Source organism: Coturnix japonica, chromosome 2 (genome assembly GCF_001577835.2).
Source record: "Coturnix japonica isolate 7356 chromosome 2, Coturnix japonica 2.1, whole genome shotgun sequence".
NCBI lineage: Eukaryota > Metazoa > Chordata > Aves > Galliformes > Phasianidae > Coturnix > Coturnix japonica.
In genome coordinates, this window is record NC_029517.1 from 107,043,705 (window position 1) to 107,058,289 (window position 14,585).

Consider the following 14,585-nt stretch of genomic DNA (forward strand, 5'->3'; position numbering starts at 1 on the left):
CTACAGAATAAGCTGCAGTTTATGATGTACCCAGTACCGTCTCCTTTCTTTGTACTTATTTTTTCTCTCCATAAAATCCTTTTCCCTCTCTTTAACATGTGTAGGTCTTCTGATGATGCTTTTTCTATTCCTTCTTTCTTTTTCCTTTACTTTCTGTTCTCTTTTCAGCTTCAACATGCCAGAACTTCCTTTTTCCTAAACACTCTCTTCCAGCCCTCTTGACAATGCATGCTCTGCTCTATATCATGGCCACATGTGGAGGCTTGTAGCAATCAATGCCAGGAATGCGTTGCCTCGGTATGGCAGGAATGCATGGAAGCCATTGGCTGAAATGTAAATGTCTTTTTACTTTCTCTTTGCAGAATGTCTTTTTTTAATCCTAGCCCCTGCAAAATGCTGCTGGTGCTCAAATGTCTTCCCTGTTTCCATGGTAGCCAATCCCATACTTGCATGACTTTCTCATCAGTGGCCTAAACAAAATCCAGAACTGTCACAATGAACATGGAAGGCAGTATACAGTCTTTTTGAAGACTGGGTGGTATTACATGATAAAAGTACTTTGTGGCTAAAAACGGCTAAGTAATTAAGCACTGTTATCTTAAACCACGACATTTCAGAGATATTCTGTGAGACATGTCCTGAATACAGTAAGACTGCAATGTTAAGTACAGCTAACGACACTGCTCTGCAAGTATGTAAGGGTTTAATTAACCCAGAGTTAATGCAGCCCAATTTCTAATGAACTTCCTCCCCTCCCCCCTTCCTTCTAGCTCAAGCATTTCGCCTGTGTGCCCTTGGAACCAGAGCCGGGGTTGGATTCTGACAGACAGCCCACACAGAGCCTGTAGCTCTAATGGCTGATGCAACATCCAGCCTTAAATGCTTTCAACCTACGGCAATAGTACAGATTCTACATTTTCATAGGCTGCAGTTCACAGAGAAATGCCTGATTTCTTCCCGCTTTCCCACCTCCCTTCCCTACAAAGGTCTTTGAATGGAATGCTGCAAAATGTTTCAGCTTAGGTTCATTAAGCGTAGAGTGAGGACCTCGAATGTAGGCAGCCATTCTCAACACTCCTGGTCAAGAGTCATCATTTGTGCTCTAACACTGTGCCTCCACCAAGATGCATTTCAGTGAACTGTGTGCCATTAACAAAATCAAGGTAGATAAGTTTCTTCTTTCAGATTCAAGGACTCATCTCAAAGGATTTCAGGATTACCATACAAATTATTGTTGTGAAAAGTAATACCCAGAATTGTACTCTGTGATTTACCTCCATTGTTTCTTTTTCTAATTCAGATAAATCAGCATAAAAAAGCAAGAGTTCAAAATCTGTAGCTTAAAGTTCACAATTCCTTCTCTGCCATTTATTGTTCCCTACTTAATCAATCCCAAAGCCACAAAAGGAAGTAAAACCTAGCCCTTGTTTAGGTGTGCATGCCTCCACTTCTGCAAAGCTTCCTGATGAGCAAGTATGACATAAAGGGAGACGTACAAAAGCTCAGGCAAGTGAGCAAAAATAGTTTTCCAACACAGGATGCATTTTATTCCATCTAACAATCCACAGGTTTGTGTACCAAATCCATCAACCACCACAGCACACAGTCATTGTAAACCACAGCCCTCAAAATGACTCCTTGCTGTCCTCGGTTGCGCCTCATCTCCAGCTGTCTGTACAGTACTTTTCACAATCCTACTGTGGACATTCATATTGGACTTCATAACCCAGATGACAGCAGATTTTTTCCTCGGCGATGACACCATTTGTTTCAATGAGTTATGGAGAGCCCTTATAAATCTCTGTGCATGATTGTCAGTCATTTCCTCTTTGACTCATTAAGTACTGTGGCTCAATCACTGCCCTGATACTGTGAGTGCACATCCACCAGTGAGTGCAGCTTTGCAATTAGAATACAGTCTAGAATACAAACTAGCATCAATACTCTGCAGAGAAATGGGCCAAATTGAACTTGTGTCATGACATGTAGTTCAGGGTAGGACAAGCTGCAACAGAAATACCTTCCCTAGCCATACTGAGTTAAACTGGAACAAGTGTTCTTGACAGGAAAACCATAAACTACTGGAGTGAATGGCAAATAGCTTTCTGTGGGGAACAGGAGAATGAGCTGAATTCAATTTGCTAGACTGAGGGGTGCAGGGGCAGTGAAGGATAAATGGCAATTAAAAAAATAGAAGCAGCAGAGAAAAATTACAACAAAAGCTGTTTGGAGGGTTGATTAGGGAAATACTGTTCTTTTCCATCACTGAAAAATCACTTCCAAACCTTCCCCTTGGAGAAATGGCACTGAATGTGCAGCCAGGTTGTACCTAAACCCCCCAACAACCCATCCCAAGCGATGATGAAAAACATCACCTGAAACAAACACATACCGATACGATGAAATTTAGATGACTGGATTAAATTTATTTATTGATTTATTTAATTTAACAAAATGAAGTAACATAGGATACTATAACAAATTCTCTTGCATGCTTCATATTTGCTATTGTTTTCATGGGGCTTAGGGGTAGACCCAACTGTTCCAGTGATGGCCACATTATGAACTGTTTAGACACAGAATCATAGCATCATAGAACTGCTCAGGTTGGAACAGACCGTAAAGATCATCAGGTCCAACCATAACCAAACCGTACCACCCTAACTAACAATCCTCTGCTAAATCATGTCCCTGAGCACCACATCCAAATGGTTTTTAACACATCCAGGGATGGTGACTCAACCATCTCCCTTGGGAGCCTATTCCAGTACTTAACAACCCTTTCTGTAAAGAAGTGTTTCCTGATATCCAACCTAAACCTCACCCAGTGCAACTTGAGGCCATTTGCCCTTGTCCTGTCACCTGTCACCAGTGAGAAGAGACCAGCCCCGCTCTTGCTGCAATCACCTTTCAACATGGTGCGTTTTTACTTTTTCCTCCAAGTCTAAAAGCCTTTAACAGTCAGTTTTCCTTAGAGAAGCTGTGTATGGAAACTAAATTACCTCCTGCAAAGTTAGGAGGTATAATGTCTCTTACTGAGGAGATTCTTTATTCGAGAGAAAAGAACCTGGGATGGATTCTCTGCATGGCTCAGTTACAGCACTTTGGCATATTCAGCTTCAAACTCAGACTTCACATATTTCTATTTTTTCCTTTTTCTGTGAATATCAAATGAGAGACTGAGAAGACTACTTCATTTGAAAGGCTTATTTAATTTCCAGTCTTCATTTGCTTTGTTTGCTGTATTACATTTCCATAGGAGAACAGAATGTACGATGGTCTCCCCTCTCTAAGTGGTTCAAATGAGCTGTAAGTAAAGCCCTTCAGATATAATTCACAACCATGTTTTATTAATAACAACTAGCTAAGAAGGTTACCATACTTCAATATGTAGTGAGTTTCTGCAGGCCTTTATCTTTGCATACAGAGTGCTGTCAGTATCCTTTAATATAGCATAACCATATCTTCAGAGAGGTTGTTGTGGCTGCATAATGTAATTAAGAGTTATGTAAATATTTCAAGACTTTTCATCAGTTGCTCGTGAAGAAGTGTTTACTCCTTTCGAAGCCAGCACTCAGCTGCATTAATTTTTGTTCTAACATATGTCCATACCTGAACGGTCATTTGTAGTTTATGTCATGAAATTTCTGCTTTCAAACGGAATCTCCTACTGGAACGCAATTGGAAGAGGTTACACACTCTTCACATTGCTTGCTGCTTACTTTTGCAAGGAAAGAAGCTAAAAAGCAGCAATACATATTTATTTCAATCTTTAGTGTCTTGTCATTACCCTCTTGCCATTTTCCTGTGTACTCTCCATGCCTTGTTTCATCAGATAAATGGAATTGCTCAAGAAAGCAGACCTCAAATTAAAAGGTGATGGCTCGCTGCCTACAGCATCCGTGGGCTGGCACACAGCTGTGCCTGGAGAAAGTGCTTTGCTGAGACAAAAATCCCTCACATTGAAGTACGATAAAATTTTCCATAGTAGAGCAAATCTGGGTGCTTTAAATTGTGCGCCCACAGTTTGTTTTTTCACTTAGACATAGGAACTGCTTCTCCACTTGAACCAATTTACAATCAGTCTAAACCACCGGTATAAATATTTCAGAGAAGAACAATCTGTTTTCAGACATCATAAAAAAAGCCTGCGTTTCCATGTTGATTTTTAAGAATTATGAAGACTGACGGGCAGGGAAAGATGCTGTTTCTCAGCTGACTGTGAAAACATCTTTTCTTCTATTTTCGGGCAAATCTTTTGCTTGTTTGTTGCTTTTAAGATGCCTGCATGTATTATCACATTCATATTCACTGACGAAGTACTTCATGTCAGCGTTACATTCCTGAACATGGAAGGAGACGGACGCATGGATCTCAAAATGTCAGCCATCAGTGTGGATCATGAAAGGCTGCTCAGTGGTGTCTGCTTAAGGTTCTAAAGAACGTACATTTCTCTGTCTGAAGTGACAAAATTTTCTTCAGGGTTCTCATGTAGAATATACAAATTCTTAAAATTAAACTGCATGATGGTAGACTTAAAAAAAAAATAAATAAGGCATAAACGATTACTTCAATTGCTCCAAAAGTAATGCCTCCTGTTTATTTATGTGAAAGCTACAACAGATACAAAGTGCACAACAATACCATTTGAGAGAGGAAATCCTGAGCTACAAAATACCACTTTATATCACAGGATTCACCATTAGCGATGTATTTTCACTGGTGATGAACAAGAGCCTGCATCCCATGCATGTAAAAACGTGCACCAGCAGATGTGACCCATTGCCACTGCATCACCCACTGCCTTACTGTGCTCACATCCACTGCATGGAGGAATTCAATGACACAACTTTGCTTCATATGCACTTCCAACTCAGACACCATTATGTCAGGATGCCCCTCCATCACAGAATGCTGGTGGGAAGGTTCAGTTCTACTGCTATACCATCAATATCGGACTCTGACAGCATGGGCCAAAATAACTAAACAGGAGGCATCACTTTTGGAGCAGCCCTCCTATTTCAAATATTACTACAAATATGTTCTCAGTGAACAGGAAGGCTTACTCTTTTTGGACAGTGATCTGAACAGGAACCAGAAAACAAAATCCTGAGTTCATGAACTAATTCACCAAATGTGATGTCCTTAAGGCAACTGTAATGGTGAATTTTCTCTGTGTAAAATATTGCTTTGTAATTCTTCACTTCAGTTGTGAACCCATGAAGACTTTAAGGAGAAGGGAAATCTAAATAAGGTAGTTGTTTACAAGGACAGCTCCTAATGGATCAGTCACTGATTAAAACAAGATCAATTAAACCATCTTGGCAGAGGCAGTATAATACAAGATACAACATCTTAGAGATCCAAAATTGTGTCCCAGAACATGAAAAAAAGACACATAACGAAACTTGCTTTTTTTTCCTTCCTTCTTTCTTTTTTCTTTTTTTTTTTTCTTTTTTAAAGGTACTTTTTAAAACATTTCCTTAACGATTTTGTTAATTTTGATTTCAAATGGGTCAAGACTTCACTTTATATTCCTGGTTCATTTCTTGTTTATTTAGTCTGCTTGAAAAGTTGTTTCTGGAGAGTGACAAAAGCAATTTGTAAACAGGAAGAACCAGTCTGAAACTCTATTAATAACCAACTTATTTTTATTTGAGCAAATACAGTTGTGAAAACTGTACATTATACATTTTGGGTCAAGAATTATAAATAAACTCATAGATAAAGAGTTCATTCTTTGACAGCAAGAAACTTTAAATAGACAAAATGACATTATTAAGTACATTGGCAGGCTTCATTGTGCTGTCCAAAATGTAGTGTACAGTATAACAACCAATTATAAATAGCCTTTCATGTAAAATACAGCTGTGCACATTTTAGAAAAATACCAACAATTTGTTTGAGCTTTGTTTTAAAAAAGCTTATAAATCATACATATTTATAAATGGTACTAACATGCTTACTTAAATTTATAAACATTTTCATAAGCTTTGTTACCCATTATTTCCAGAGCATAAAGTATTTTAAATAAACATTTAATAGGAATTAAATATGTCAGTTACAAAATTACCTCTCCACGTAAGGAGATGGGGGGTGATTTCACTGTTGGATGGAACATTTTGTCCATTACGTCAAGGCTTACACAGTAACTTTTAAAACTTTGTTCTTATTTAAAAATTACCTTCCTAAATTTAAAACACAATTTTGACTCTTTAAAAAATAAATATACAAGCTTTATTTTCATTTGCTTTCTTTCTGCTTTCTTCTTTATCCACACTGGTGAAAACACAGGATTCTCAACATACTTCTGTAAAAAACACCACGGTGTTACTGCCCTGCTTGGAGCTGCTTTGCTGCACTCTATTCAGTCCGCACCTAAGTTACTTTAATATGCTGCATCAAAAGATAGCTAATGTACTTTTAAGAATGTCGCCTGTTACACCATGCAAACACTTATAAAGTTTACAAACAGGTTCAAAAACTATATCGTATGAAATATCGTCTAACAGAGATAAAATAAACCGTAATACAAGCCCTTTGCTTTTTGCAGCTTCAAATTAAAATGCTTTCTTTCCAAATGATCACACCACATATTTTCAGCAAGTAAGCATGCTTTTGGTTAATATAGGGTACAATAATTACAGTATAATGGCACATAAAAGAAACATGATCACGTCATTATAACAAAGGGCTGTGAAGCTACTTAAGACAAACTTCCCAAATGAAAAATTTTGAGGATTTTTTAATGCTGAGGTAAAATTATAAATGGACTTTAAAGACACTGAAGGCATCAAATCGATAAACGATCACTTAACATGTCTAAATGCTCTACCTGAATGTATTCAACACAAAACTAGTGTTTAAAAATCACGATAGTTTATTATGAGCATTAGCTTAACTGTCACTGGCATTAATGAGCACTCAGACAAGACATTATTTTAAATGCTGGCAAAACACCTCAGTGCTGAAACATAATAATTCAAATCACTAATTATCACAGCACCAGAATTAAAAAAATAAATAAAAATTAAAAAATAAATCAACATGCAAACTCCACATTTTGTCTTCCTTGCATTATTCTGGTATTTCATCTCCAGCTTAGGATGTGCTGATATCGACTTTGAATTCTTACTTTTTTTTTATTCCAAAGAATTTTGCTTGCTAATGCCATAAGCATTTGAGCTCTTTAGGAAGATAGAAATTTTTGCATATTGTATTTGTATATTGTTTCCTAAACCTTAATGTGAATAGACTCTTCAGATTTAGGAAAATGAATTTAAGAATTATTCCTTCAGAGTAGAGAAAGGTTTTATCTTCTGCTTCTGCTGCTAGGCAGAACCGGTAGCGCTCTCCAGGTTGGACTACACACTATGTTATGGCTATACATCAAATTTCACAAACAACGAATGAACAGAATCATGCACAGGCAAATGAAATTCAATCTCCCAGAACACTGTGGGAGATGTTAAAAGCAGCAGGTAATGGAATAAGACTGGTGACTGATGCTGCTAACTATTTCTTCTAATGAGATAGGAGTGAACGCTGGAATCACTTCCACAGCAACAGAATCCTCTGACCACATTCCTCTGGCAGTCGTTTTCCCATCTCCCCACTAAAAACATCAGACGGTAAAATAGTAAGGCAGCTGTTAGCTTCCATCAACAAAAAGTGCAGCTCCGTACATTTCCAGTTTAGTCACACTCTGTTGGAACAGATGGAGAAGCCAACGCACTTCACTGGTGGGGCTGCTTCAGCATATTATTTTGTTTGTTTTCCGACATGGCTGCTTGCTTCAGCTTTCAGAGGACCCCAAAGCCACAAACCATCAGCAGACAAACTGATCTGGGCCCCTGGCTGAATTTTCCAAGTTTCATCTCTCTTGCGTCCCATCATCCTAACGCCAAGCCTCCTTCCCTGTGTCTGAGTATGCCTGGTGCCATTTAAAAGGCTGATGACACAACTGCAGAGAACTGTGGGCTAACACCACTAGTTGTCATGACTTCACTGAAGGGTCAAAACAGTTACATAATTAAATAACTATGTTGAATCACATTCAGGCATAGCTAAAATTAAAGCAGGAAACATTAAAAGTATGCAAATAAATTCAATCTTTATAATTTGAGGTGGGGTGGATGTGGTGACTGTATAGGAAAACAAGACCTTGCTTACCTTTCCTATTTCCAATCAAGTTAGAAAATGGACAAAAAGAATGGCTAGACCAATATTCAACAGCATTACCAGGGCAATCATGACTGAGTTAGGGCCCTGAAAATAAACAAAGAGAACAAAATTAATCATAGAACCATAGAATCATTAAGGCTGGAGAAAACCACAAAGACCAACCAGTGCAACTGTCAACCTATCACAACCATGTCCACTAAACCACATGTCCAAAAATGCAATCTTTCACATAGTGCACAGCAACAAACAGGATCTGGCTTTGCTCTGAAAGGTTATCTAAATATCAAAAGCACAGACTCTGCTCATGAAATGTAGCCTTGGTTAAACTCTTCTTTTCTAGTGACCTAAATATCATCTGTATAAAAATGAACTGGATAAATAAAGGTAAGTATAATATTACACAGCTCTTAATCACACTGAGAATAACTGTCTGACAAATATGACTGTACAAACGTAAACAAAGCTATAAAAACAAAAATGGTGCCAGCTTAAAAGAAAACAAAATAAAGAAGTCAAACTTGAAGCCAGAGCACTGTTCCTCATCCATACAGTGGGTTCCTTCTCTGAAACCATTACAAGGCAGAAGCAGGGTTTTGCACAATGATGTGCTGTATGAAAAGAATGCTTTTTTTTTTTTTTTGATAGTTAAAAGGAAAAAACATATATATATTATTACCACTTCACTAAAACCACTAGTAATATATCTGTTACAGGAGAAACAAATAATTAAGTAAATTTCAATTTGCAATACTAAAAACTTGCTTTGATCCACTTTGAAACTTGGTTGCAAATCCTTACCTTAAAGAAGTTTTTAGTGAACACGGAGGCTTTCTGATAAACAACTTGAAATAACGTATTCAACAGATGGAGTTCCTAAATTTTTCCATTCTTCTGTCAATGTATTTGGTTTACTGCAACATATTTTCACATAAATTTGTATGTGCTAAGGTGTGCAGTTAGTGCAAGTAGAAACAGAAAAACCTTTTACTCAGACAATGATTTCCTGAATCACAAAAAGCCCATCACAAACTCTCTCCATAAAGCTGAACTACTTAAGGATCACTGGCTTCCAGAAGAATGAATTCATTTCATTGGAAATCAGAATTTCTTTTTCAGTTTTCACAAGAAGCATTCCTTGTAGTTCATTATGCTTTATGGCAATGACAACATTTCCTGTGCAGCTTTTGGAATAATAAGTTATAAGAACTTGCAATTAAAAATGTGCTGTAACTAGGAAGCTACTGAACATTAGTGTCGCTATTATACCACATACTCTTATCCCAAAACAGTCACTTAAACATCTACCAGAACACACATTTACACAGTAGGTATGATAACAGGCTAGATGTGGACTGCTAAGTTCTTGAATAAGTCACAAAATATGTTTTGTCAAGCACTGCTTAAATCTTGGGGGAGTCTCACTCTAATTAGCAGTTCAGTCCCTATAGGTCATGATGTTCCCCCTGCACCTCTTCAGATACATCTATACGTATGCCAAGGAACTAGGTGTTGAAGTTCAATCAGTGTCTGTGACCATCAGGATGCTCCTTACATTTTGCCATGGGGGAATGGTATTAGTAGCAACATTAGCCTTTGGCCTAGTGGCAGAATGTCAAAAACATTCACTAGGAAACTGAAGACTAGGGTTTAGGGTTACCTTAACCAAAGGAATTTTGAGTACCAAGTGCCCACTTACTAGTGGTATGTTTTAACCATTGGATCACAGAACAGAAGTGGAACTGTGCTCCCTACTTCCTACTGGAAGTGAGCCACTATGCACCAAAGAATATGAGAAGCTTGGCAATGGAGAACAAGCATAAAAAATGAGAGCGAATCCAGGTATCACCACATTTTAATCAGAGGAATGTAAGCAGCCTGTGTTCACGTGCTACTTGAGATTCATTTCTTCTTTTGCTTTCTAGCACGGTCCCAACTGTGATAGCTGTGGTTCTTTGTGCTTTCCTACCGCAAAGGAAATTCAAGTTCCCACCAATTCTTTCAGAACAGGTGACTCCCACCAACTACATTTGGAAACTGTGAGGTTTATACAAGAAAGTCACATCAGAAGAATTTAAACAATAAAACTTGCTTTACTTGAAATAACATCCGATTTACAAATCTCTCAGTTTGGCAGTCCTGAGTGTTAATGTGTCACTCAGAGTGAGTGACCTTATCTTAAAAAAATAAAATAATCCCAGAATCTCACATGACAAACAGGAGTAATACATACATATTAATGTTACATCTCGGTCCACAAGGAGTGTGATTACATTACTGATTTGTGCTCAGATTTGAGTTTGGCATCTGTAGGGACTCAGTTTGACCAAAGCCAGGTCACTAGATTCTTTATAGTTCAGCCTCCAACCTAAAACTGCACAGAAATTCTGAGAAAGCATGAAGGAGATCAATGCCTGATGCCATTAAAATTCACTGGGATTTGAGTGTCTAATACTCTGCCTAATTTAAAATAAAATCCATCAAAATCAAGTTGTTTTATTCCTACTGAAGACCTACCGGGAGTTCAAGGAGCCAATGAGCCTTACTCATTACCTATAAGATATCCTGAAACAGCATTCTGATAGCTACAAGAAAGTTTTTGACTGAATGGTAAGTTGGGACTGCAGATCAAAGAGCATCTCACTATCATTAGTCTTAAGAAATTAAGGTTGGTGGAGGAAGAAGGGACTTCTCTATGGATGCATCTCTCAGGTTACATGGGTTTAATAATCTCACCACAGTAACCCTGGATAAATTAGGCAAAAAAACCCCACCTTAGAGATTATAGCCTGAATCAAGAAATCTCGCCTACAAAGACAGAAGAAAACAATACTTTAAGAATTTGATTGTTGATTTTATATGAAGATCAAAGAAAAAATGTATAATATATTTATGATAATATGAAGCCTATGCTTTACAGAAATAAATTTCATCTCCTTCAACCTGTTCTGTGTATTTCCTTGTCTAATAACCAAGATTTTGTGTCAAAAACAGTTTCCTGATGAACTAAAAAATGATCAAGCAATATTTGTACAACCCAGGATTATCATGCAGTTAACTACTACCTGTTCTTCAGATACCTATGAAATAAACATTTAATGCTTCATGGCAATTCCCATAAATAAGGCTTCAGTGCAAAGGCTTAAAATAGCAAAAGCCAAAATTAGTCTGAGGAGTCCAAGAGTGACTAGCACAGGTGCAATAAAGAAGCTGTATCAGAAAACCTTCAGTCCTGCTTAAAAACTGCCCCTCCATGTTCTAATACGTCAGCCACTTACGCAGATAAAAATACAGCCATATGATTAGGTTTCAGAATGGGGAGGGAAGAAAGTTATTTTCCTAAAACAGAGAGCCAGGAAGTATTAAGACTGCTCCTGTAATCCCGTTGCATTATGAATGTCTATTATATTTAGCATAAAGTTCTTGCTCAAAGATTTTTTAGGATCAGGCAGACAGAGGTCTATTTTCCTAACATCATGGTAGTTTTATTCCTTGATAACTGCATGTTAAGTAAACAAAGAGATGGAAGCAGAAACACATGGGTTAATGTTCAGCCAAATGTAATGATTTAGATAAAGATAAAAACCAGGCTAAATAGTCTGTGTGGCTTAAAAATCTTGATCTACAATACAAAAATTGGGAACATCATACACAGAACATTGGTGCCTGTGCTTGTACCTGGCCCTAAGGCAACATAGGACATATCAGACAAATCAAATGCGTATACATAAGCAGACATTACAATGACATTTTTTACAATTCAGTCCCACTTGTTATCCAAATCCAAGTCTATCTCAAACCACCTCACATTCAAGGTGAGATAGGAGGATGCAAGTTGATACTGGGACCAGAGGCTGCAAATGAGAAATTAGAAACAACACTAATGGTTTGCAATTAAGTCCCAATGAAATCTCTGTAGCATAGTATAACTAGAAGGCTCTGAAGACTTGGTAAAAAAAAGGATGATTCACCTACAATTTACTAGTGTCAGTGCCTAAAACCTAGCAATTATTTTGGAACGGCTGATGAACAGAGACATTGGCATCCTGTTCTTATGCATGTTTTTACCTTGATAAAATTGTGACAGGGTCGTATTGCTCTTTCAAAGAAGCTCTGGAACGATTCTAAACTTTGTTTTTTGAGCAGTAGAAAATAAGAACATAGAGATATACATTTATGTATTTCAAGTGTGTTGTGGGTGTGAGTATGTGCTGATATTTTGTAAGTATAATGTCAGAAATAGGGATACCTGCACAATCAGTACTATAACCAATACATTGCATAAATGATTTTCAATAACATTCTTAAAGATGTAACGATTCATAGAAAATACAAACCGCAAATTTTATTAACCAAATGACTACTGCAGACTTTGCTGTAAATAAATTTCTTAACCAAATCAATGCATATGGACATCTTAAAGGTCTGTGTTTCATTCAGATGTGAGAAATAGCTCTGATTTAGATATGTGGAAAGAAGAACTAAAAATTATATGTCTTACATCTATGTTCTTAATGTACTCTCACTGGAAACCTGGAAGAAGCAGAGCACTTCCAGTTAATCTAATAAAATGTACTAAATTTCATATACCCAAGTCATACTTCCTCACTCTTTTCAGAGTTTGTTTCTGTTTTCTATTCCCTAACAAATATATTAAACTTTATTGGAAGATCTAATGCAGGTGAGTGCTTTCAAACCACAACAATTTATCAGAATGAATATAAAGCAATGCAATTACTGAATAAAACAAAATAATTCTCTAATGCAGCACTGGGATTCTAAAGTATCTTCATGTTCAGAACTGTCTGGGATAAAGAGAAGTACTCTAATCAGTTATTTTTTCTAGCAACTTTTCACTTTTAGGAAATGTATTCTACAGAGTCATTTACAGACACAGATGGAAGATATCTTTGAAAAACATTCTTCTGAAAATGTTATATTAAAAATTATCTCCTAAGCTCTACATTCCCTCCTTACTGACATGCTGATAATAAGAATAATGCAATTAGTGTGCTCCAAATGAAGCAGAGGGCTGTAACATCAGTAAACAGTAGTTAATGTGCTATACCTGATTGCTCTTCCATCCTTCCAGATAACAAACTGTAAGTTCACAGCCCTCATCCTGATTATTCTAGAAGGTCAATAAACAGCTGTTCAGGTTTACTGCTTGGTTTCTTAATGTGAAAACTCCCTCAGCTCCAAGTGACGATTTGGTCAGGATGCCATATAAGAAAAATAAGGACTACTTCGAGCCCTATTTTCACCAGAGCTGAAGAAAATATTCTGATACAGGCTGAAATTCTGTGTGCTCACTAAACATTCATGAGCCTGACAGCTTTGTATTACCCTAGATAGGAGTCATATCTGTGAGATTTGAAAGGTTAAAGGGCTGATATGAGCTGTAATACAGATTTGCAGATTACAAAACCACAGTGAACATCTAGTCTGATCTGCACAAAACAGAATATAAGCTTCTTGCTAAACTAAAGGACGTAATTTTGGCAAAATGTTCTTTGTTGAACTACTCAGTGAGGACTGATGAAAACTGATGGTACATTTAATTAATCTCATTAATAGAAATTTAAAATAAGACTTTAAATCTGTCTAGCTTCAACTTTCAGCTTCTTGTTCTTTGAAATTTTACTGTAAACTATTTTGGGGTGTGTACTTACAGTATGTGATTTAATGTGCCAAACAGATTTTCTGTTTCAAATCTTCCATTCTAATATGTTTTAATCACTCTCGCTCCTTTTCATGGGACTTTCCTTGTGGTTTATTTTGTTTTGTTTTTGTTTTTTGTTGTCGGTTTTTTTTTTTTTCATTTTCAATCTCTGATTTATGAATATTGTATTTTGTTTCAGATGTGGTTGCACTAGTGCCAAACCCAGATAAAACAGACTCTCACGTACTCTTGCTTAATCTTTCCTGTTGGTAAATCTAAGGATTATATTAACGCTTATGATGAACAGCAGACTGAGCGCTCATGCTCAGTTACCTCTCCTGATCGGGTGATTTGGATCAGTTCGTACCGGTGATCTGCTGTTGTAGTTCTTTATCAGGTTTCTAACTCCTCTGTCTTTTGCAAACTTTATCAGAACACATTTATATTCTCTTCCATGCCACTAGTAAGCATGTTAATAAAGCAGTGTAGCAGAATTAATCCAAGAATAATACCAAATTACTGACATTTTTCAACTACTATTTGATAAATATTGGTCAGTCTTTTAAAAATGATTTTAATGTGACATTTAGCCTTTGCATTACATTGGCTTCCTTGTCAGAAGAAGTAACTGCCAAAGCAAACCAAATGACCTTCCTGACCGAGGGCACCATTTCTCCGCCTCTTGAAGATTTCAAGCTTGTCTGACAAGACCTTTTACAGGGCATGTTGGTTGAAAATGAGA

The 14,585-nt window shown here is 37.1% G+C and overlaps 1 protein-coding gene across 6 annotated transcripts in view; it reads right to left on the reverse strand.

Moving 5' to 3' along the window:
• Positions 1-5,560: 5,560 nt before the first annotated feature.
• The window catches only part of JPH1 (junctophilin 1), an 81,257-nt gene continuing 72,232 nt past the window's right edge, over positions 5,561-14,585 (reverse strand). The window contains exons 5-6 of one of the 6 annotated variants that reach the window (XM_032442765.1): positions 8,173-8,268; positions 5,561-5,580 (exon numbers count right to left, since the gene is read on the reverse strand). In XM_032442765.1, coding sequence (XP_032298656.1) covers positions 8,188-8,268 — 81 coding nt within the window. In that variant the 3' untranslated portion in view covers positions 5,561-5,580; positions 8,173-8,187. Of the gene's footprint in view, positions 5,581-5,633; positions 8,067-8,172; positions 8,269-14,585 lie in introns of those variants that run through there. The other 5 variants (XM_015855794.1, XM_015855793.1, XM_015855792.1 and 2 more) reach the window with 5 other exon arrangements.